At 42.8% G+C, this 21,154-nt stretch overlaps 1 protein-coding gene across 2 annotated transcripts in view; it reads right to left on the bottom strand.

The window, feature by feature from the left end:
* Positions 1–21,154, bottom strand: part of LAMB1 (laminin subunit beta 1) — a 71,845-nt gene that overhangs the window by 21,113 nt on the left and 29,578 nt on the right. For both annotated transcript variants that reach the window (XM_081147036.1, XM_081147037.1), the window contains 11 exons: positions 15,067–15,202; positions 13,622–13,780; positions 12,563–12,690; positions 12,208–12,331; positions 11,347–11,551; positions 10,548–10,691; positions 10,118–10,349; positions 7,294–7,457; positions 6,077–6,301; positions 4,862–5,076; positions 3,821–3,917 (listed from right to left, as the gene is read on the bottom strand). In XM_081147036.1, the coding sequence (XP_081003162.1) occupies positions 3,821–3,917; positions 4,862–5,076; positions 6,077–6,301; positions 7,294–7,457; positions 10,118–10,349; positions 10,548–10,691; positions 11,347–11,551; positions 12,208–12,331; positions 12,563–12,690; positions 13,622–13,780; positions 15,067–15,202 (1,829 nt within the window). The remainder of the gene's footprint in view (positions 1–3,820; positions 3,918–4,861; positions 5,077–6,076; positions 6,302–7,293; positions 7,458–10,117; positions 10,350–10,547; positions 10,692–11,346; positions 11,552–12,207; positions 12,332–12,562; positions 12,691–13,621; positions 13,781–15,066; positions 15,203–21,154) is intronic.

Below are 21,154 nucleotides of genomic sequence, written 5' to 3'. Positions count from 1 at the left end.
CAGTTGTTTCCTGCTCCTGCCACCACATTACTTTACGTACCCCACTTCCCCAGAGAGCCTGCAAGTGCCTCCCGTTCAGGTGGCAGTCTCTGTGTGTCCACTCCCTACAGGTCCCAATGGGTAGTGCTCAGTGTTGTGTTGGTTATCCACCTTTACTTTTTTTAAAAAAATATGTATTTTTATTAATTTCAGAGAGAGGAAGGGAGAGGGAGAGAGAACCAGAAACATCAACGACGAGACAGTCTTGCACGCCCCCTGCTGGGGATCGAGCCCACAACCCAGGCATGTGCCCTGACGGGGAATTGAACCAAGATCTCCTGGATCATAGGTCAATGCTCAACTGCTGAGCCATGCTGGTTGGGCTACCTTTCTTTTTAAAACAAATCTGCCATGGGACAGGGGAAGTGCTACATCCTACCATCAGGAAACAGAGTCCATTCTCTTCGGCCATGAACTTTGTCTCAAAGTAACAAGGGACTCCAGGTATCATGCAAAAAATTTTAACGATACTTTACGTAAGCATATCTATTTTATTGTAAGTACAGGAAATTTAAAAATTTTTAATCTCTCAAATGTGATTTTTCCCCCTTACATCCTCTCCTTCCCTCAGCTCCACCTTTTTTGGCCTCAGTAGTATAACTTTGGTTTTGGAATGAAAGTTGGAGAATGACTATGATTTTACTTGCAGAAATAAGCTGGTTGTCTGGTCGAGGGGTAAACAAACTTTTTCTATCAAGGCCCAGATAGTAAATATTTAGGCTTTGTAGGCCATATGGTCTCTGTCACACTATTCAACTCTGGCATTGGAGTGTGAAGGCAGCCCTGGACAATTGGTAACAAATGGGCACAGTTCTGTCCAATGAAACTTTGACAGTGAGCTGGATTTGGCACATGGCTGTAGTCTGCCTACCTCTGATCTAGCCCAGCTCTTCAGGGGCCATGTTCTGTGATTAGGATTATGTAAGACAAGCCTTTCCTCTATTAACAAGAGCATTGGTGGTTCTCTAAAGAATCAAATTAAATCTGATTTCCTGAGCCACATCGACAATAAATAAAGAATAAGGTGGTTGTGAATGAATCCCAGGCTAAGAAAAGAATACAAGCATTCTAAAAATTTATGTCTGAGCAAAGAAATGGACTTAATTTTTCTACTAAAACAATTTGAAATGAGAATCAAGCATAGTGGCCTCTACCCAGAGCTTCCCACCTGTGTCCCATATTTCCAATTTCCCTGGGTTTCAGAGACACTGGACTTTCCCAAGAGCCAGAGGCTCTTTGCTATCTATGAGTCAACAGAAAGATTCCTCATGTGACCCTTTGACTCCTGAGGGGCACAACTCAGAGCTCTAAACTGAGGTTTTCTCTGACATGTTCAGCAGTGGGCGGATGAGATTCTCCCTCCATCCCAGCACAGTGGTGGGCTTGTTCAGACTTGGCACGGCTGGCCAAGAGCCTCAACCCGCCTGGACAATAGGAACATTCAACAATTTATATGTTTGAGACTCTACTCATTTGTCCTTTACATAACTACATTTTTTTCCATAAGGAGAATACTTAGCTATGACCTAAGTCTTTCTATAAGGTTATTGTTAATGAAGTGGCACCAGAAAGTCTAAATTTGTGCCCTGTTCAACTGAAAGATTTGAAGTTGAAGACAAGTTGACAATTAATCATGTAGTTTGAGAAAAGTGGTCACATTCTTTTCCCATAGTTCCATCTAATTTCCAATGATACTCATTCTTGTCCCTGCAATCGTCGGGTCCACTCCCTTGAAGTTCCTGTCATTCCATTTGCATTTGTGACTGCATTCAGTACACCGAGAGCCCCAAACTCCATCTGCTTCTGCCTTTTTGTCCCTGCCCTCATCAGATCATACTGGTCCTGCTCCTGCTGCCACCCTGCACACAGGAGGCTCGGGGCTGGCGCTGACTGCCCAGGGCTAACTCACGTCAATTCCACTCTTGCTGGCTGCTTTGTAAATTAGGAGCTTCCTCCACAGGGTGTCAAAAGCATTTGGGTCACAACAGTTTCTTATGTAATGGACTGACCTTTCTTCTGGGTAAAGCAAAAAATTTGGCAAACATTAATGTCATGGATTTCACTCTTGGCAAAGTTTCTAAAACATGATCAACTTTTGACCTAAATAAATTGATACTGTCCCTATAACCCACAATTCCTCTGGCAGATTTAGAGCCAAAACATTAAAGAAAAGATAAAAGGGTAAAGTTCTGAGTATTAAAGGAACAATTCTCTGATTGACTGTGGCTCTGGATAACAGGCTTTTCATGCTAACTAAGCTTGGATGGAGCAGAAGGTCAGAAAGCTTTGGCAGCCAGAGCTATTTTTCCAGTGACACATGCTAATAGATCCAGGCTATAAGCAATGATAGAACCATTATCTGGGGGAAAATCAAGCCCTTGGGCCATTAGGAGCATTACAAGATTGAGGGATTTAACAGAACCATGGTTAGAACTCTGGAGAAATCAGATTCCAAGCAAGGTTTTTCTTGTAGAGTTCATCTTTGTGCATGTCCCAGGATCTAATGGCAGTGGGGAAATCAGCTCCCTTAAGAACCAACATCTGGACTGAGGATTGATGAATGAAAAAGCACTTGTTTATTGACACAGCAAACATCATGTCCTCTGTGGAACAAACATTAACCTAAGACGTTGGTCTAAATCCTTCTGGCTAAGCCTCAATTGGAAAAACAAATCATATGCCTTTCGTCCCGGTCTTGTTCAGTGTTTGAAATTTTCCCGTTGTTAAGGAACAGTGGTTGACTTAAAGAACACATAGTACTAGGTTTCTGGCCTTTAGTAGGATATAACTGAATGTACTAACTTGAAGATCTGCACTTTTTCTCCCTATAGTTGTACCCAAAAAAGGAAAAGGTCATTTTTAAATTTAGAGTCCAACAGGGACCTAGGATTTCAGATATGTAACAAAGAAAAGATATCTAAGAACAAATATGAAACTACAGGAGATATTTATCTATAGCTATAAACTTAAAACACAGGGAAGAAAAACCAAATAGGGAAACAGTATTCTGTAAATTTGTTTACTTCAAGATCTGAAAAGTAATCTCACAGGTCAAAAAAAAAAAAAAAAAAAAAAAAAATTGCAACAGCATAAAAATTAAGCAATCTTATGATTCATGATTTCAACAAGTTTCTGTTCTTAAGAAAATGTCAAGTTTTCTCTCCCAGTCCCATTTTATCAGAAGCTTGAGTGGGAATCTGGGTTTTACTCACATCGACAGACCTGAAGCTCCTGTTATGTTTGTCTTGCTGTATATGCAGGCGCTATGACAACGCCCCGCAGTTCTCATTCGTGGGGACATCACACGCAGTACGAATGCTGAGGGTTTAATGCCAGCAGAGTCTGCTTGACACACCGCAGTCTAACGATCTTACTACAACCACCACTTATCATGTGCTGACAAGGAAGCTGACCACACAATACTTTTCACAGGAGAAACTAATCATTTTACTGAAATACATGGCTGATATAAGCCCATTTTGGTTAAAAGCATTTTAAAAAGCAATTTGTGTGTATTTGTGGTACATGTGTGCTTATCTGCACAGAGACAGACAGACATTACTCCTGAGGAATACAGCAGGTTCACTTTTTACTACCTACACTTCTCTAGGGCTAGATTGTTAGATTTTTTAAACAATGAGTATGAATTTCTTTTGTAATTAAACATAGAGTTTTTAATAGACAAATTAATTTGTACTGCACTTTAGAGTTTATAAAAAGCTGTTACAGATGTTGCTTCCACTTTGATCAAATACCAACCCAGGAACGCCCACAGCCTTACCTCGGCACTCCACGTTGGGGTCTCCCCAGAAGAGCTCCTGGCATTCGCTGCAGGTACGGCCCCCAAAACCAGGCATGCACTGGCACTGCCCTGTGAACTGTGGCCAGAAAACAGACCTCGGTCAACAGGCTGTAGGGCAGAAGCCAGTCTCACTTTCTTCCTCGGCTGCCAGTTAGAGGAAGTGGGACTGAGCTGTTGGCCTGAGAAGGCCTCTACACCCTGACTGGGAGAAGGGAGTCTTACTTCTATCCCAGGTGCTGAGGCTAGCTGCTGGTCTGTAACGGAGGTCAGACAGGTTCAGAGCACATCACACTTTATTTACACGTTTCCTCACCACTCAGTAACAGGCCACTTGGGGTTCACTCGCCATGGGAGCCCTTCTTTGCAAGTGTGTATACAGAAACATGAGCACTTCTGACAATGCTGCATATGGTTCTTGCGTTCCTTTTAGGCTGTGTGGCTCAGAAAACAGCCTGATTCAGCAGCCAGGGACATTCTAATGAGTCTGCAGCTGGGGCTCTATATTAAAATGCTATGGTTGGCCCTAGCCAGTTTTGCTCAGTGGTTAGAGCATTGGCCCGCAGACTGAAGGGTCCCGGGTTCGATTCTGGCCAAGGGCATGCACCTCAGTTGCAGGCTCATCCCTGGTCAGTTAGGGCACGTGCGGGAGGCAGCCAATCGATGTGTCTCTCTCATGTCGATGTTTCTCTCTCTCTCTCCCTTCCACTCTCTCTGAAAAACAATGGAAAAAATATCCTCAGGTGAGGATAAAAAAATAAATAAAATAATATAAAATGAAATGCTATGGTTGCATCAGATGGGGCCTCAAGTACAGTTATGCCCCAGCTGAGGGAGACAAGTGATGGCTGACATCCAGGCTGCGCTGCGTTTGCAAGCTGTGCCCTGCAAGAAAGGCTGCGACCCCATGAGAAGGTGCCTTTCCCTCACTAACTGAAACAAAGGCACCGAATAGCTGTGATCTGGACTCATAAAGGCATCTTTCCTTAGCCATAACAGCTCACCCTAGCTACAGCACCTCACCTCATTACAGGATGGCCCGAAGGAATGCGCAGTGTCGCAGTTGCATGGGGCACACCCAGTCCCGCTGGCCAGCTGCCAGGTATTGGGTGCACAGCGGTCACAGTTCTGCCCGACCACATTAGGAAGGCATAAACACTGGCCTGTGGTTTTGTCACACTGGCAGTCAGAGCTGTTACAGTGCTCCTGCACAGTACCCAGGTAGTTGCAGACACACTCTGAAAAAGAACACGGCCACACTTACTTATATAGTCACGTTCATAAACTATACGGGCAATGCAAAAGTTAGCGAGCTATATCCCAAGGGCTAAGATGTCCACTCTCTAGGTTTCAACCTGGAAAGGCAAATAAGCAGAGAAAAGAATGGAAGTGATAAAAAACACATAAAACTACAACAGTTGTTCTTCAGAAGTTCTGATGATGTTCTACACAGTTCTGACATTTCCCAGGCAGACATGGCTCTGTCTAGCAGAATTTTCAAAATATGCAGATTTAATAAGCTGCTGGTGAATCATTTTAAAATTGAGGGTTTAACTGGAAATAATAAAAAATATGCCACGGGAATTGAGATATCTAATGATTTCAAACTCTTGGCAGGGAGCAGCAGTAATGGATGTGTGAGACAGAGCAGGTAGAAGCCCTTTAAGCTAGTAAAGAATCCAGTCCTGCAGGTCCTCAACATTCCACACGTGTTTGTATAAACAGAGACAGGGGCCTGGGGGCTGTGCAGCAGATGTAGGAGGAAATGCTTGCTGATCTTGATGAGAAATAAGGAGTTCTGAAAGAGAGCCTTTAGAGATGGTTCTTTCTTTTGCTTAAACTAGAAGGCTCTGTCCATCAATGACAGAAAAGGTGTGGGCCAGAGTGGGTGTCCAGGGTCTACAAGTCCTAGCCATTCATTAGGCTCGTGGGCAGAACTTGTATAAAATCAATACACTTTATTAGATGGCATTGATCACGGTGACAGTTACATAGTTTTTCCTTTTGGTTGTCTCTCTCAGGCACTGAGTCATGCTTTGAGGCTTCAGTTCTACTAGAAAATGAGGATATAAAGAAATAAAAAGATCAGTCTCATCTTTCTTATGTTGAAAGGGAAATTTTACCTCTCTGAACAAGTGACAAGTGTATTCCCAAAGGAAACAAATACCTGAATAAAATCCCCCCTATGCAGACAGTGGAAACCATTCTAATAAGTGGGCAAAATGAATGTGATCTTACTTCGACAGTCCTGCTGGAGGGCGTCTCCATAGTAACCAAATCGGCAGCGCTGGCAGTGCTCCCCTTCCGTGTGGTACAGGCACTTGAGGCACCTCCCAGTCTCCTTGTCACAGGCTTCTGGGTCTGTCGTGTCAATGTTGTGGTGACAATGGCAAGGCTGACACGTTCCTCCAACATCGGAGGGATTGCCAAAGAAGCCTGCAGCACAGTCGTCGCATCTGGAGCCTATTGTCCAATAAAACCAAGTGCAATACCTTGAGCTTGCTGACAGAAAGGTCTAGTCCATCCACATTCCTGCCGAGAGAGTCAGCCCAGGCTGTGCTCGTTACCACACTAGTTACCCAGCCCGGGGTGAACACATCTTCAGGGGGGAAAGCTGAGGGGAAAGAAGTGTTTTGTCATCTGTAACACAGCCTGGCTCAGAGGCCACAGTGGGGCAAGGATGTAGGAGTTCCAGCCCATGGAACTCTAGCTTCCCATTACATAGGAATGGAGCAGATGAGGAGCTAAATTAATGATCTAACAGGGTAAAGATTAGCTTGGTGTTAAATTCTAATCCAATGATTATATTAACTGAAAAATCACTGCTCCTGCCTTAGCAACCTGAAAAATGGGGTCCTTTGTGATGAGCAAATTCCCTAAGAAATCCCTAAACTACAGGTAAATGTTTACTGAGCTATGAATAAGCATAACTAGTATTTGAAAGACTGGCATCAAATATGAAATAAAAGGAAGTTTATTTTCACAACTCACTACACTCAAGTGTTGACAAATGTTAGTATAACAAACGAGAAGAATGTATATAGCATTGGCTGATTCAGCGTTCTGGGGGCCCCCTACATGATATTCCTTTCTTCCTTCTGTCCACTGGCGATTTCACTACTTTGAGACTCTTCTGCTAGGAGATGAATAAGGGAAGTGAGAAGTCAAAAGTAAATTAAAATTTGTACTGCTTATTAAGTGTTCATAGGGATTTGTTTATGGATTCAAATGAGCTTGCTCTCCTGCTCTGTATTATAACATTACTATCATTGAGGCTCAGGAATGACTCTACCCCACATGCCAAACAAGAAAAGAACATCCGTTTAGATTTCCTTCACTTTTAATTAAGGATTGTAAAAATGAAACTAAATTGGCTTGTTCTTCATCTATTTCCTTCATTATCAACTAACTCATAAAGACACCTCTTTTCTTTCAAGAGTCTCCACATTACTTACCAATGTACCCAGGATTACAGACACACGCAAGCTGTAAAGTAACAGGATCTTGATAGCAGCTACTGGCAAACTGGCGTCCGCTGTCAGGACCATCTGGACATGGACAAGGGCGGCAGTGATCTCCCGACCCAATGATGGGATCACCGTAGTAACCAGCCAAACACCTTTATCAGACACAAAAGACAGAGGGCCATGAATCAGACTTGTAAGAAATCTGCTACAAGAAAGTCTTAGAAACTGTTCGGGAGCACACATTCCCCATTCCTCTTTTACCCACATGGAGCTCTTCCCAATGGAGTAGTGGTTCTCAAATGTTAGGTCTAATCAGAGTCCCCTGAAAGGGCTTCTTGCAACTCAGATTGCTGGGCTTCTCCTGTTTCTGATTTAGGTGGTCCCAGGTAATGCTGATGCTGCTGGTCTGGGGATCACACGAGCAAGGCCACTGCATTAGGGTGTTACCCCTGGCTTCACCTGGACCCTCCCCCCTCCCCAGAAGAAGAGGTGTATCTCCCCATGTGCACCCTACTGTCCTATCAGCTGCCTGCCTGCCCTGAGCATTCTAGTTGGCTTCCTCCTTGCATTTAGGAGTCTGAGGAAAGGGTGGGGGGATCTGTGGTTCTCTGTCTCTGTCTCTGCCTAAGAGGGTGACATGTTAGCTAGCCCACGGTGGCATGTTCTACAATCCACCCTTTATCAGAAACAGCTGATGAGGAAGTCTCTAACTGCATGACTCTTGCGTCTGTCTCTCAGGTGGTTTCAAACTCAGGCAGAAATGAGAAATGTTATTTATCAACTTCCACATCCAACAGGTCCCATCTCCTCTCCTCCCAGATAAGGAACCCATGGAGGTTAAATGATTTGCAAGGCTTACACAACTCGTTAGTAATCAGCCAGGGTTTGAATCTAGCCTCCTGACTTTTAGCAAGGAACTCTTCGACTATGTCATGCTGCTTCTCAACATGAACGGTGCTTGGTTACTTTCTTACTTCCTATAACATAAGAACTTAAAGAAATCTGAAGATCATCTAATCCAACCTAGTTATTCTACTAACAGAAAGTTGGATACCTGGACAGGTGAGATAACTCCCCCAATGTAATAAAGCAGGTCAGAAGCAGAACGAGCCTGAAACTCAGGATTTCAACTTAGTTTGTTTTTCATGTGTTTTTTTCTGTTTTGAGGCAGAGGAGTAGAGAGGATGAGGAAAGAGAAGGCAAGAGTCGTTCAGAGGAAACTAACCATGTGCTGAGGGAGCTGGTGGTGGTGAAGCAATTTCAAACCCTGGTTTTTGAGAAAGTTTTCTTGGTGAAATAAATCCAAATACATCATTACAGAAATTGTTCATTTCCTGCCTCCCCCTCCACTTCCCAATTCAGGAAGAACCTGAGCCTAGAGCTTCTTTTTACATTCATGGGACTGATATTAATTATCTTGGAAAGAGGAAGAGAATGATGAGAAATTGAATCAAACTAGACAGCAGAATTCCAAATTCCTTAACAAAGTTTTGTCATCCAAACTAGGGCTAAATATCTTTCCTCCTCCCACACCCGCTCTCACTGTCCAGCAAGAAATCAAATGCTTTACAAGTAATATCCAAGAACATTCTCACGGGATATTCTTGCAAAGACATCATACAGTGTGCTGATTTCAAATAGGCGTGTGGATACCGCCTTCGTTTACTGCGCTCCCCCTTTTCACCTGATTTTCTCATCTGTCTCTTTTTCTCTAATTCATTTTCCATCTCCCATTGAAAGAACAATAGAAAACTTAATGCAGAAAACAAAAGATGACACCAATATACTAATTCCTTCCTCTCGATCTTGTATATCTTATATAACTGTTTCCTTGTAGGGTTTTACAACACAGTTTTGCGGTTGGAAGGAATAATTTTTACTTAAAGAAGTAATCACTGGAACCTCCAAATTCTTGAATACCCTCTAGCACAGAGCTAAGAGCCACACATTTGCTTCCATGAACATCTTCACACCATAAGTTAATCACATTCATTTTTACTATCAATTTCTCTTTCATCTGCTGAGCAACTTTTGCACTAGCTGAAGCAACTTGCTGAAATTTTAAAAACAAAAATCACATATAGAATGGATGGATATTAAAAAAAAGAAAATTTATTGATATAGAATGTGGAGACTAGTACTCCGAAAAGACCAGGTTCTAATAGCATGTCTGCTTTTCCTAATTAGTGATGAATAGTATAAATCAGCATGTCATTTTCTCATATGGACTATTTCTTATTGAGTGAGCAGGGCTGTCATGCTATTAGAAGCACATTCTATGTCCCATTCTTATTACACCCAGTGCAGTGCTTTGCATCCATAATAATTATCCCACTTACATCTGTTAACCTGAGAGCAGATCTACTTTTGCACATTTTATGTGGTTTCCTGGAAACTATAGCTACATAAAATGTTTCAAAAAACAAAGCTATTTAATATGTCTAATCCCATTTGGATTGGGTTTCTAGTTTGACTGAAATTAGGCATTAACATTCCACAATTCTATCCTAGGCCAGAATCTGCTGAGACAGAGAGATGATTTCTGCACAGATCTATGGCAGCCTCTAGGATGACTCTCCAAGAGGGCAGATTCACACCAGGTTTGCTCTCTGGCATATCCCCAGCCCCATGACAATGCCTGGCACACAGAAAGTATAAACTAAATATATATTAGATGAATGAATGAGTGCCTAGAAAATACTGAAGTGGTCAGAAATGACTGAGCCATCTGGAGCCTGTGGCTTCTGTAAGACGTTTGCATAGCCAAAAATGATCTCGTTTTCTTTACTTTCAAGAGGCCGCATCCACATACCTTTCACAGTTATGACCCGTGGTATAGTCCTGGCAGCTCAAGCATTCCCCTGTCACTGCGTCACAGTCATCGGAGTGGCCGTTGCACTGGCAGGGCTGGCAACTCGGAAAGCCCCAGTACCTGGGCAAACACCGGTCACACTGCCGAGCATACACCCCCTGGAAACAGTGGCACTGGCCAGTGATGGGGTCGCAGAAAGCATTGACTGATCCTTGCAGATGGCACTCACAAGCTGAAGAGACATGCAACCAAAGAACCACCTTGAGAAATTAATTAAATGCAAACATACCCCTCATTTAAGCACCCTCAGAATGCTCACAGGCTCACATGATCAACTTTCAGAGTGAAGCACTGCCTTCTGACACTATGGTGACCCCACAGTATTTGTCAGATAATCTGAATAAGTACATTACAATTTTGATTAACCTACGTTTGCATCCACTGGGACCAAAGCCGAAGGTTCCAGGAGCACATCTGTCACAGGTTCTTCCAACCACGTTTGGCCGGCACTGGCACTGGCCTCCATTGGGGTCACAGACGGAGCTTAAAGAGCCCTGAGGGTCGCACTCACAAGCTGCAGGGGGAAAAGAGGCCAGAATCTGTGACACAGAGCAGCTGCTCCCCCCCAAAATGAGGGCAGCTTGTCACACCTGGCTCTGGGCTGGCCCGTCCCTTCCCTTAGGCTTTCCCTGATCCTTCCTCCTTTACTATCTGGGGTTATTCATAATTCCCATTGAACACAATCTCATCCCTATGATGAGCAGGAGGGAAGCAACAGGAGAGAGAGTGGGCAGATACAAGCAGTTTTCCTGGGAAGAGGCCATTAAGGTTTTCTCCCCTCGCCTTCAAAGCTTAAATATCACAGGACCTTAAGACAAAAGCCCAGTGACCTCTGGGAGTTGGTCCAAACTTTCAAAGAGAAAACCAAATTTCAGTTATGTGCTGCTCCTCTGACTCCATCCATCCTGCCTATGGAAACTCTGCATCCTCACGGGCTTCCCCCCAGTCTCCGGTGGTGTGTTTCTTGAGTATTGATTGCATTTGCAATGGTGCTCTATCACTGAAATATTCTTTTAAAAAAATAAAGACAAACTGTCATTGAGACACTATTTTCTTTGTGCTGACTGCCTAACGGAGCTATAGGGCATGCCTTCCTACATACCTCACGACGCCAAGTGTACTCTTGGCTCTCAGGAAAGAAGAGCAGAAGCACCTGCGCTAATACCTACCCAAGCCTGTCTGGTGTAACAGGGCAGAAATGCTGAAGATTATGTTTCTGCAAACATCAGTCATTGGCGTTTTCACAACACTTCTGCTGTTCTCCAGACATCGGTATCTCTGAAAGGTTTCCCAGGCACTGTTGGTGACAGACCCATCTTCTGAACCTCCCACAGTGAAGATGTCCAGTGATTTACAGAACGGCATGAGAACAAGCTATGGAGGAACAAGAACAGCAAAGCAGTCTTACGCTGGTGTCACGTGTTCTCAAAGCAAGTAAACACATAAAACCCCAAAATGCTTCTTTGACTCTTGAAAAGAAAACATTAGATTCATTCAATAAACCTTCCCATTCTTAAAATATTCTTTCCAGAAAGAGTTTAGATAGACCTTAGATAGTTTGATGGGTTTTGAAGTGTCATTTTTAAGACATTTCCTATTTTCAGAAAGAATCAGAAGGTGAAGTTTTGTGGGTTTTGCTTTTTTTTTTAAATCCTCACACCTGAGGACATGCTTAGAGAGAGGAAGGGAGAGAAAGAGAGAGAAACATTGATGTGAGAGAGAAACATTGATCGGTTGCCTTCTGTACATGTCCAGACTGGGATCAAATCTGCAACCCAGGCATGTGCCCTGACCAGGAATCAAACTGGCAACCTTTTGGTGCACAGGACGGTGCTCAAACAACTGAGTCACTCCGGCCAGGGCCAAAGGGTAGAGTTTTACTAAAGTAAATAAGCGAAGCAGCCTTGGAGGTAAAAAACGGATTCTGCGTAGCCTCTCAGCATTATCCCTCCACAAAACCCTCTGGGGAAGCAGATGAACACTTTCTGCCCAGCCTTCCCTGCACGCGTCAGAAACGGCCTTGCACTTACTGAGTCGATAAGCGTGTAGGGGCTCTCCACACTGCTGTCGGAGGAGGTGTACTGGGGTAGCTCTAACCTGACTGTGTAGTTCACACCCTTCTCAAAGCAGACAGGGCGCGGAAGGACGATGTACCTGCCCCGACCAAAAGAGAACAACAAAAGTCAACTTTTAAGTATCCAATCAGTCAGTCAAAGAGCTATGCAGCTCATTCTGAAGGAAGAAAGTCAACAGTCAGTGTTTGCTTTTGGGCCTGAAATGGTAACTGTACAATTCACAAGGCAAGATACCAATAATAATAATAATAATAATAATAATAAATTTGCATATTATTTCTATTGAGCTGCAAACAACTGTCACACTGACCTCGAACCAGGTGATAAGGACACCACCTGGTTGTCATCATCAGGAACTGTGTTACCACATCGGCTGCTGGTTGGAATCTTCCCAGGTCGCTGTACCGTGATGACAGCTTTTTCCCAGTGGTCAGGTAGCTAGAATAAGAAACAATCAATCAAAAAGACCATCTTCATGGGCCCACTGCTGCCTGTTTATAAAGACCTCTGTCAATTTTAAATGGAAAATACTCACTTGTATTTCTCGTCCCTCTTTACCATTGTCTCTGCTATTGCCCCAGTTCCAGCCCTAATCCCTCCTCACCTGAACACTAAAACAGCTTCCCAACTGCTCTTGCTGCATCTCCCAATGTCCCTTTCCATCCATCTTAAAATGCAGCTCAGATAATCACAATCCCCTGCTCAAAACCTTCAATAGCTCCCTCTTAATATAGAGCCCAAGTGCACTTGTTGATCCTAGCATTTTTCTTAGCAACATGCCTAACCATATCCCTTACACCTAGCTATGCAGAATGACTCTCAAAACACTCTCCTCTCCTCTGCTCATGCTATACCTGACTTCCTCATGCCAAATTTCATCTATGTTTAAGGCAAGGTCTACTCTGATTCTATGAAATATTTTGGTAGCCCCTGGCCCAGCCCGGCTGGTATGAAGCTCTCATCTTCCAGCACTGTTTGCATTTCTGCTCTTATACTTTCCACCTTCAGCCTTTTACTACAGTCCGGGGGGGGGGGGGGGGGGAGGGGGGTGTGTGTGTGTGTGTGTGTGTGTGTGTGTGTGCGTGCGTGTGTGGCTGTGCAGTACAGGCCCTGAGGGCAAGGAGAGGATCTGATATATTTTCGCCACCACCTCGGGTTTCAGCAAGGTTAAGTGCCTAACAAGAGATTGCTAAATGTTTCTGAAATTGAATTCAAGAAAAATGTACATTTTCACTTCCATGGAGGCTAGAAAGTCAGAGAAGTTGCTTTATTCCAGTGCAACCTCCAAATTTCACAAAGACAGTGCCATTAAAAGAAAGATTTCTCTACCAATATCCTCCCCATCCCCAATAATTTACTGAGGGTATACCTGTGGCTCATAGCGAATTAGGATTTCATACTCCATAGAGTACGGTATGTTGTCAATGAAAAACTCTAAATAAGCCCCTTCAGGCACTCGGACGAAGCCCGCTCCAGTCCAGGAAGGAATCCGGTCCTGCACATACTGACGCTCCACTATGGTGACCCCCTGAGGACAAAGAGAGAGTCTTTATGCTTTACTTGAAATGCAGTTCAATTAAATGTAACAGTCAAAGTAATCCGAAGTCACCCGAAGGTCCAAAACCATATATAGCATACCTATTTTTTGCAGTCACATTTTCCCAGTAGACTGTAAAACGTTTTTAATATATAAACAGCAAATTGGTTACTTTTTGGTTTTGTGATTGAGGTAGTCTTGGGATATTGGAGATGGGACTCAAAGGGCTAGGACAGACCTTCTGTGATATAAGTGGGGGAATGAACATAAAGGAAGGAAAGAGAACATCTCACATGCTGTTATCAGCAAGCCTAGGAGCGATGAGGCATTTCCCAGATTTTCTACAAGGTTAGTCCAATATTTAGTGGATTTATTTGTCTGTCTTTCTCACTGGCATTCCTTTCAAGCCCCAAGTACAAGCGAAGAAACGATACAATCATTGAATGTTCACTACTGATGAGTTAATTGTGACTGTCACCGAGACTGAGATTTGATCAAGTGCAACTGCTTAACTCAAGCAAGCATTTGAGTTTGTTCACAGGGTTGCATAATACCTGTGACCAGTCATCTCCAAAGAAGTCCTTCATTCCCTGTATGTATGTGTGTGCGGCTTTCCCCATTAAGAGGTAGGACCTAGGCTACCTTGCCCTTGGCTCTGGTATGGACTTATGAGGTGACAAAAAAAGGGAGAAAAATGACATTCTCGGACTTCTGAGCCCATGCTTTAAGAGACTGGGTAGTTTCTTTTTCCTCCTTCTTAGAAGCTAGATGCCATGTACGAAGTCTCACTATCCTGACTCCATCCTGATGTGAGGAAGCTCAAGACAGCTGTTTGGAGAGGTCACGCAGAGAAAAACACCCAGCCAGCCACCAGCTGCTTCAGCCATCCAAGCTGAGTGCCAGACATACATCTAAGCCACTAAAATTTGAATGGCTTATTACACAGTAACAGAAAATGGAAACAATATCCTCTCTGAGTACTTACTGTAACAGATCAACAGTAACCGTGAAGCATAAATGGAGAGAATAGAAGGAGAAAAACACACACAAAAAACCCCCAACCATCAAAGGCCTTATTAGTGAATGCCTCAGAGTTTCTGTGAGTTACATATTTATTTAGTTTTAAATGTGACTGTTCCCAAGTCGGTATTGTCCTGATCCTTACTTTGGGCTCACTGACAAAATACTTCTTAAATGGTCTGTTTACAAAATGTGTATATGCCATTACTACTCCCCAAACACTGCTTTACCAACCTGTCAAGCACCCCCTTACTTACAGGCCCAAAGTTGGCTTCTTCTGCTTCATAGATGTAGTGATCCAAGGTGGTAAAGTAGTAGCCAGATTCCACTTCGTTGCACTGACGTCCGATCATGTGGGGTCGACAGGTGCACTGGCCTGACTCCGCGGAGCAGCTGGAAGGGAGCAGAACCAGGTCAACGGTGCTCACCACTTAGAAAGGAACCCACTGGACACAGTTGTACATTTGCCATTAAACATTAAACAGGGTGAAATATTCAGGTGGGGTTTTCTTATTCCCTTTGGAAAATAAGTACCTGGAAAAAATATTGCTTATGATTAATGCCAAACTCTGCCGTTGAAAGCTCTGCATGACCTGGTCTTTCACTTTTATCTCCCTTGCCCTGTCTTCACTATGCTCCATCCACACCATGTTGATGTTTTCTGTAGATTCAACAAATGTTCCTGTTTTTACTTTTGCTTAGGTTGTTTGCCTTATTTTCAACTGCAACCCCTTTCTTGGGCCTTAGAACCAAATCCCCAAATCCTAGAAGAACAGATCTAACTTAGCTATCCCAGAGGCTAACAGCACTCAAAAGGGCAGCACTCAATCCCTCCCATGTTCTCTACTAGGGGGAAACACCACCACCACTGAGTCAACCTAGTCAGAAACCTGGAAATTATTCTCTGGATTCCTTCTTCATATCAATTAGGAACCAACTTCTACAAATTTACCTTCTAGCATCTGGCACATCTCTTCCCCTTTCCATGGGCTATGCCATACCTTTCTTCCTTCTCTCACAGGAAAAGCATCTACAGGCTTCTTAATTGGTATCTTTGTTGCCAGTCTTCCAACTTCCCAACCTAAACCGCTACCCTAGAGCCGTCCAAGCGAACCTTTCTAACATGCATGAACTGTATCACCCCCTGGCCACCACGGCCTTGGGGCGGTGCAGCCTGGCCCTTCTCCACCTTTCCACCCCCATCTCGCCCCTCACCTCTCCAACCACACCAAACTACGCACAATTTCCCAAATGCGCTGGGTGACTCAGGACCTCTTGCCTTTGCTTATGTTGTTCGTACAGCCTGGAATGCCCTTCACCCTGATTCCCCCAGCAAAGGTCCACTTATTCTTCCTTCCAGATTCAGCTCACCAGTGACTCCTGCTGTGGCATTTCCTGACCATCGTCCCACTCCACAGAATACATCACCTTCTCTTTCATGCCACCATCTCCTTCTAGAAGAAACGATGTATTCATACCATCTACAACAGAGTTTGTCACACAGTAGGTGTTTTTTAAAGTTGAGGCCCTGTATCTTCAAATCCTACTTATTTTTCAAAGCCCAGCTCAACTTTCATGAAGCTTTGTTTGGTTCCTTCCCTCTACCCTTCTCAAGTGGTGCTTCCTGAGGCTTCAGTTGTTCCTTATCTGCACTGTTAAGATACGTATGGCCTTCTCTCTTGGAGTATAATTATTGGCAGGTCTACCTAACCCCCTACTGGACTGTAAGCTCCCTGAGGGCCTGGTCTGTGCCTTATTGGCCCCAGTCAGCCCCTGTGGGGCCTGACCCAGTGCTCTGCGTGCACAGCACACTCACACACTGGTTGAACAATTAAATGTGTGAAGGATAGTAGTTCTGAATAAAAAAATAGAAAAAGAATAGAAAATTTAATGGGATAATAAAACTTTAAAAAAATTAGTCATTATTCAACAATAAAGATAAATTTTTAAAAAAGTTATTAAAAAAAGGCATTACTCTTTTAGGTAATAAAGGCCTTGGGATAAACTATAATATATTCATTTTGTTTTCAGCCTACATCTATCTTTTCCCTTAGTATCATGACTTTGTGTTCATGATAAAACCAAATTATACACATTCATTTTTACTACATTAAAGTCATGTGGTTTGAAATTGTTACTTTAAACCCATTCCCAGACTTCATTTTTCCCCCTCATCCCAAAGTTCATTTTAAACCAAGTACCTAAGTCCAAATGAAGTCACCTCTGTATAGCATGTGAGTCGTTCATACCCCACAGAAATGTGAATACTTAACATCCCGCAGCCAATACCCAGCGGAGGAAAGCTTGTTCCACTGAGGACCTAGCCCTCTTCTGGCACAGTCCTCCAACAAAAGCCATTTTCAAAAATCCAGGCATCAGACATTGCATCATACGGACAAAGAAAATTTTTATATCCTCCCCAGATGTTTACTGAGGGAACAAATGTCCAAAACATGAACCGCCAAAGAAAAGAACTTGATTCTTCATATGCCATCACTAGAAAATAAGCGAATAGAGCTGAGGCAAGGACAGTGGGCAGACTCACCTGCAGCCCAATTCTAAAAAAACAGCTCAGGAGAACCTGATCAGATGAAAGGAGTTCCCCTAACATCAGCCCCGGCAATCGCTCCCCTTTGTGTCCACAGACCTGATTGTTGTCATTGCTGGGCACCACTCCAGTTCAACACTTACTCCTTCAGTGAACCCACTCTGTAGCTTTACTGGCCCCTGTGCAGATGGCCCTCACACCTATGGCTCTTAGCATTCCTTCAGCAGTGCTCTGGTTGCACACTTCCAGCTACACATGGGACATTTCCATGGTTTTGCCAGACGTCATCTCTAATAATTCATCTTGTCCCCAACTGCTTGTTGCCTCTCACACTGATTTCTTATATTCAGCTTTGCTATTTCTGTTAGCAGGTTTAAAATTCTTCTCATGTTGTAGGCAAGACATAATCTTCCTTTTCCTTTTCCTTCAATATCCAAGTCTTATTTCAAGATGTTTCTTAACCTAGTTTCTGCTCATTGTCACTGCCAGTATCCTAGTCCACCACGTCATCATTCTATAGCTGCTACTCTAGCAACCTTCCAAACCGACCTCTTAAGCTCTTCTCTCCTCCTGCCTAGTCCATCCTGTCTTCACTGCCAAACCAATCTTCCCATAGCATTGCTCTCATCATTTCACAAAAATCCACAATTGTTTCTACTTATTACATCAAGTCACAATGCCTCTGCTGGTTTCCAGCAGCCTTTATAACCCACACTTCTTTTTCTAGTGCCCGCCCTTTGCTTTCAGATCAGCCACACTCCTCATACTCTTCCACAAATATTTACTGAGCAAATATTGGCCCTGGAGGCTGTGCTTCCTGGTGTTAATACTCTCACATTTTGGTCCATTGTCAACTTTCCTCTGAATCAATCCTACTTCCTTGGTAAAGTCCATTATTTCTGGCTAAATGATGAGAAAGAAAAATGGAGGAAAAATGGTCTTTGTCCTAAAAAATTTACGATCTAATTTGGGAAATAAATAATAAAGCAAATGACCAATATAACAAATCAAAATGCTGTAAGTATCTATATAGAGCTATGAGCTAAGTACTGTGGGTTTAGACTAAGGAAGGCACCGTTCATCTGGTTAAGGGCAGAATCATGAAAGAGGTGGCTCTGAAGGTCGCAGAGGATCTTGACAGGAAAAGAAAGGACAGGAATGATAGGAGCAAAGAGGGGTAATGGAGAAATGTGAGCAGAGATAGTCAAGATCAGACCAGATCTTGACCTTGCCATACTCATTTCCATCTCCATGCCTTCAGCAGTCTTCTTCCTCTCAGCTAGAAGGTCCTCCTGCCCACTTGTCACATCTCTCCAATCTCATTCATTTTTTATTTTATTTTATTATTATTTATTTATTTTAAATATATCTTTATTGATTTCAGAGAGAGGAAAGGAGAGGGAGAGAGAGATAGAAACATCATTGATCGGCTGCAGCCCGCAACCTGGGCATGTGCCCTGGCCGGGAATCAAACCCTGATCACCTGGATCCTAGGTTGACGCTCAACCGCTGAGCCACGCCCGGCTGGGCATCTCACTCATTTTTTAAAAGCCAAGCTCAAATGCTGCCTCCTCCATAGTGAGACAAAAGATTTATTACATGTAATATTCTTTCCTGTATCCTAGTAAAAATCATATTGGATAGAAATGGTACATTTAAAAGTTTATATGTTAACCCCACAAATTTCCCTGTAACTAGATATGATTTAATTCATTGGATTAGTAAGGTAGAATAATGATTTGAGATAAGAAAAAATAAGTCAGGCCTTGTGGTAGGAAGAATAATGACCCCACAAGATGTCCATGGCCTCATCCTCAGAATCTGTGGATATATTACCCCACATAGCACAAGGGACTTTGCCGATGTGACTAAGGTTAATGACCTTGAGATGGGAGATTATCCTGGACTATCCAGATGGGCCCAATCTAATCACATGAATTCTTGAAAGTGGAAGAAGAAAGCAGACAAGTGGGTAAAAACTGTGACATGAGAAGAATTTGACTCAGAGTGTTGGCTCTGAAGATGAAAAAAGGAGGCCATGAGTCAAGGGATGTGGGAAGCCCCTGGAAGCTGGGAATGGCCTCTCACTGACAGCCAGCAGGAAAATGGGAAGCTCACCCTACAACCAAAAGCAACTGAATTCTGCCAACTCTGGTCAGCAGGAAACAAATTCTCCCCTAGAGCCTTAAGACAGAAACTCAGCCCTACCAACATCTTGACTTTAGTCAACACAGATTTCTCATAAATATAAAAGTTAGCAACTTGTTTAAAAATTCTATTGGAAGGAAAATTCTATTTCATTTAAATAGTGATACGCAGAGCAAATACTGTACAGTTTCAACTTTCTCTATTACTAAGAAACTGGGAGAAAAATTAAAGGATAAAAAGCATCACTCATAAGAACCACCATGGTTTAACACTGATTTCTCCTCCACCATTCTGATTACAAATAAGAGTTGGTTCTACACTGACTAGCAGTCAGCACTACTCACTTTATCCAGAGTAGCCCCACTCCTCCTCCAGAGTAGGATACTTTCTTAAGGGGAAGGAGCTGTGCTTTATAATCCTTTTATGCCTAGTTACCTGTAATTAACAAAGGGTTAGATACCTACTCAATACAGCTGAAAACACATATTAATTTCTGCTCTTGTTTCAAAATATAATAAATTTCAGTTCGTGATTTATTGAGCACCTGCAAGGCCCACTGTGTTGGGTACAAAGGGAGATGCAAGGACAAGTAAGACACAATCCCTTCTAAAGCGACCTTTCGAATACAAACAGCTATAATACATAGCCAACTAAAATAAGTGCTAAAAGAGATGCAGAAGTAATGTGTTGTTGAAACATCAAATGAGGGCTGGGGAATTGGTCTAGAAGTTAGAAGCCTCCAAGTTAGAAATCAAAGCCCTAAATTAATTAATGAAATGATTTTGAAGAATGATGTAAAGGTGTTTACATTTTTCAATGTTTTAAAAACATTTACAAGTATTATTTACCTAGCAACCATTCTTATTTATTCATCAAAGCAGGTTATCTGGTAGGCAAAGCTTCATTAACCTGGCTTGGGTTATTTACATTAATTAGGTCTTACCGCTTAAAAATATTCAAAAGTTCAGATTAGCTATCAACATAATGGATTACTAAGCTTTTATTGTTCTACAAAAATCCATTTGGCTCATTATATAAAATATTTTAAAAGCTTTTCCACTTCACCTGATTTTTACACTTAGTTCTGTCCCTGGCCAAAGTAACTAAGGAATGTTTGGGATCCTACGTAGAGACTGGCTCTCCTAAGGAGTACACATTTAGTTTTTATATTTCAAAAATATTTTGTGTCTCAAATTCATTAACTCAATCAACATTTAATCAATACCTAAATGTGTCCAAGGCTAAGCAAAGGAATATTATGAGATAGAAGATATTGATGAGTGGTTGCAACAAATCATTTATTTAGCAAGTATTTCCTGAGTATCTGCTACACACCAAGCATTCTCCAAGTGGAATTGGTGCTTCAGAAAACTGGGCTTCAACCACTCCTTTGGGGGTCCTAGAGAAAGTCCTTGTGGGGGAAAACTTGGAAAAGGATCACTACAAAGCACAGTAGAGTCACAGGACTAGAGGCATCTTGAAAGTTTCTTCCATCAATCATGCCAAAAGATACAGTGTCTCATCAATCACGTCACAGAGATCAAATTACCTGCCTTAAAATCTTCACTAAAAATTTTGCTTCACAAACTCTCTTCATTAGCATATTCTGGTTTTTATAAAATTCTGCAGGACATAGGAGGGGCAGCTCA

Source organism: Miniopterus schreibersii, assembly GCF_964146895.1.
Source record: "Miniopterus schreibersii genome assembly, chromosome: 9".
NCBI lineage: Eukaryota > Metazoa > Chordata > Mammalia > Chiroptera > Miniopteridae > Miniopterus > Miniopterus schreibersii.
This window is presented reverse-complemented; position numbering and strand designations above follow the sequence as displayed.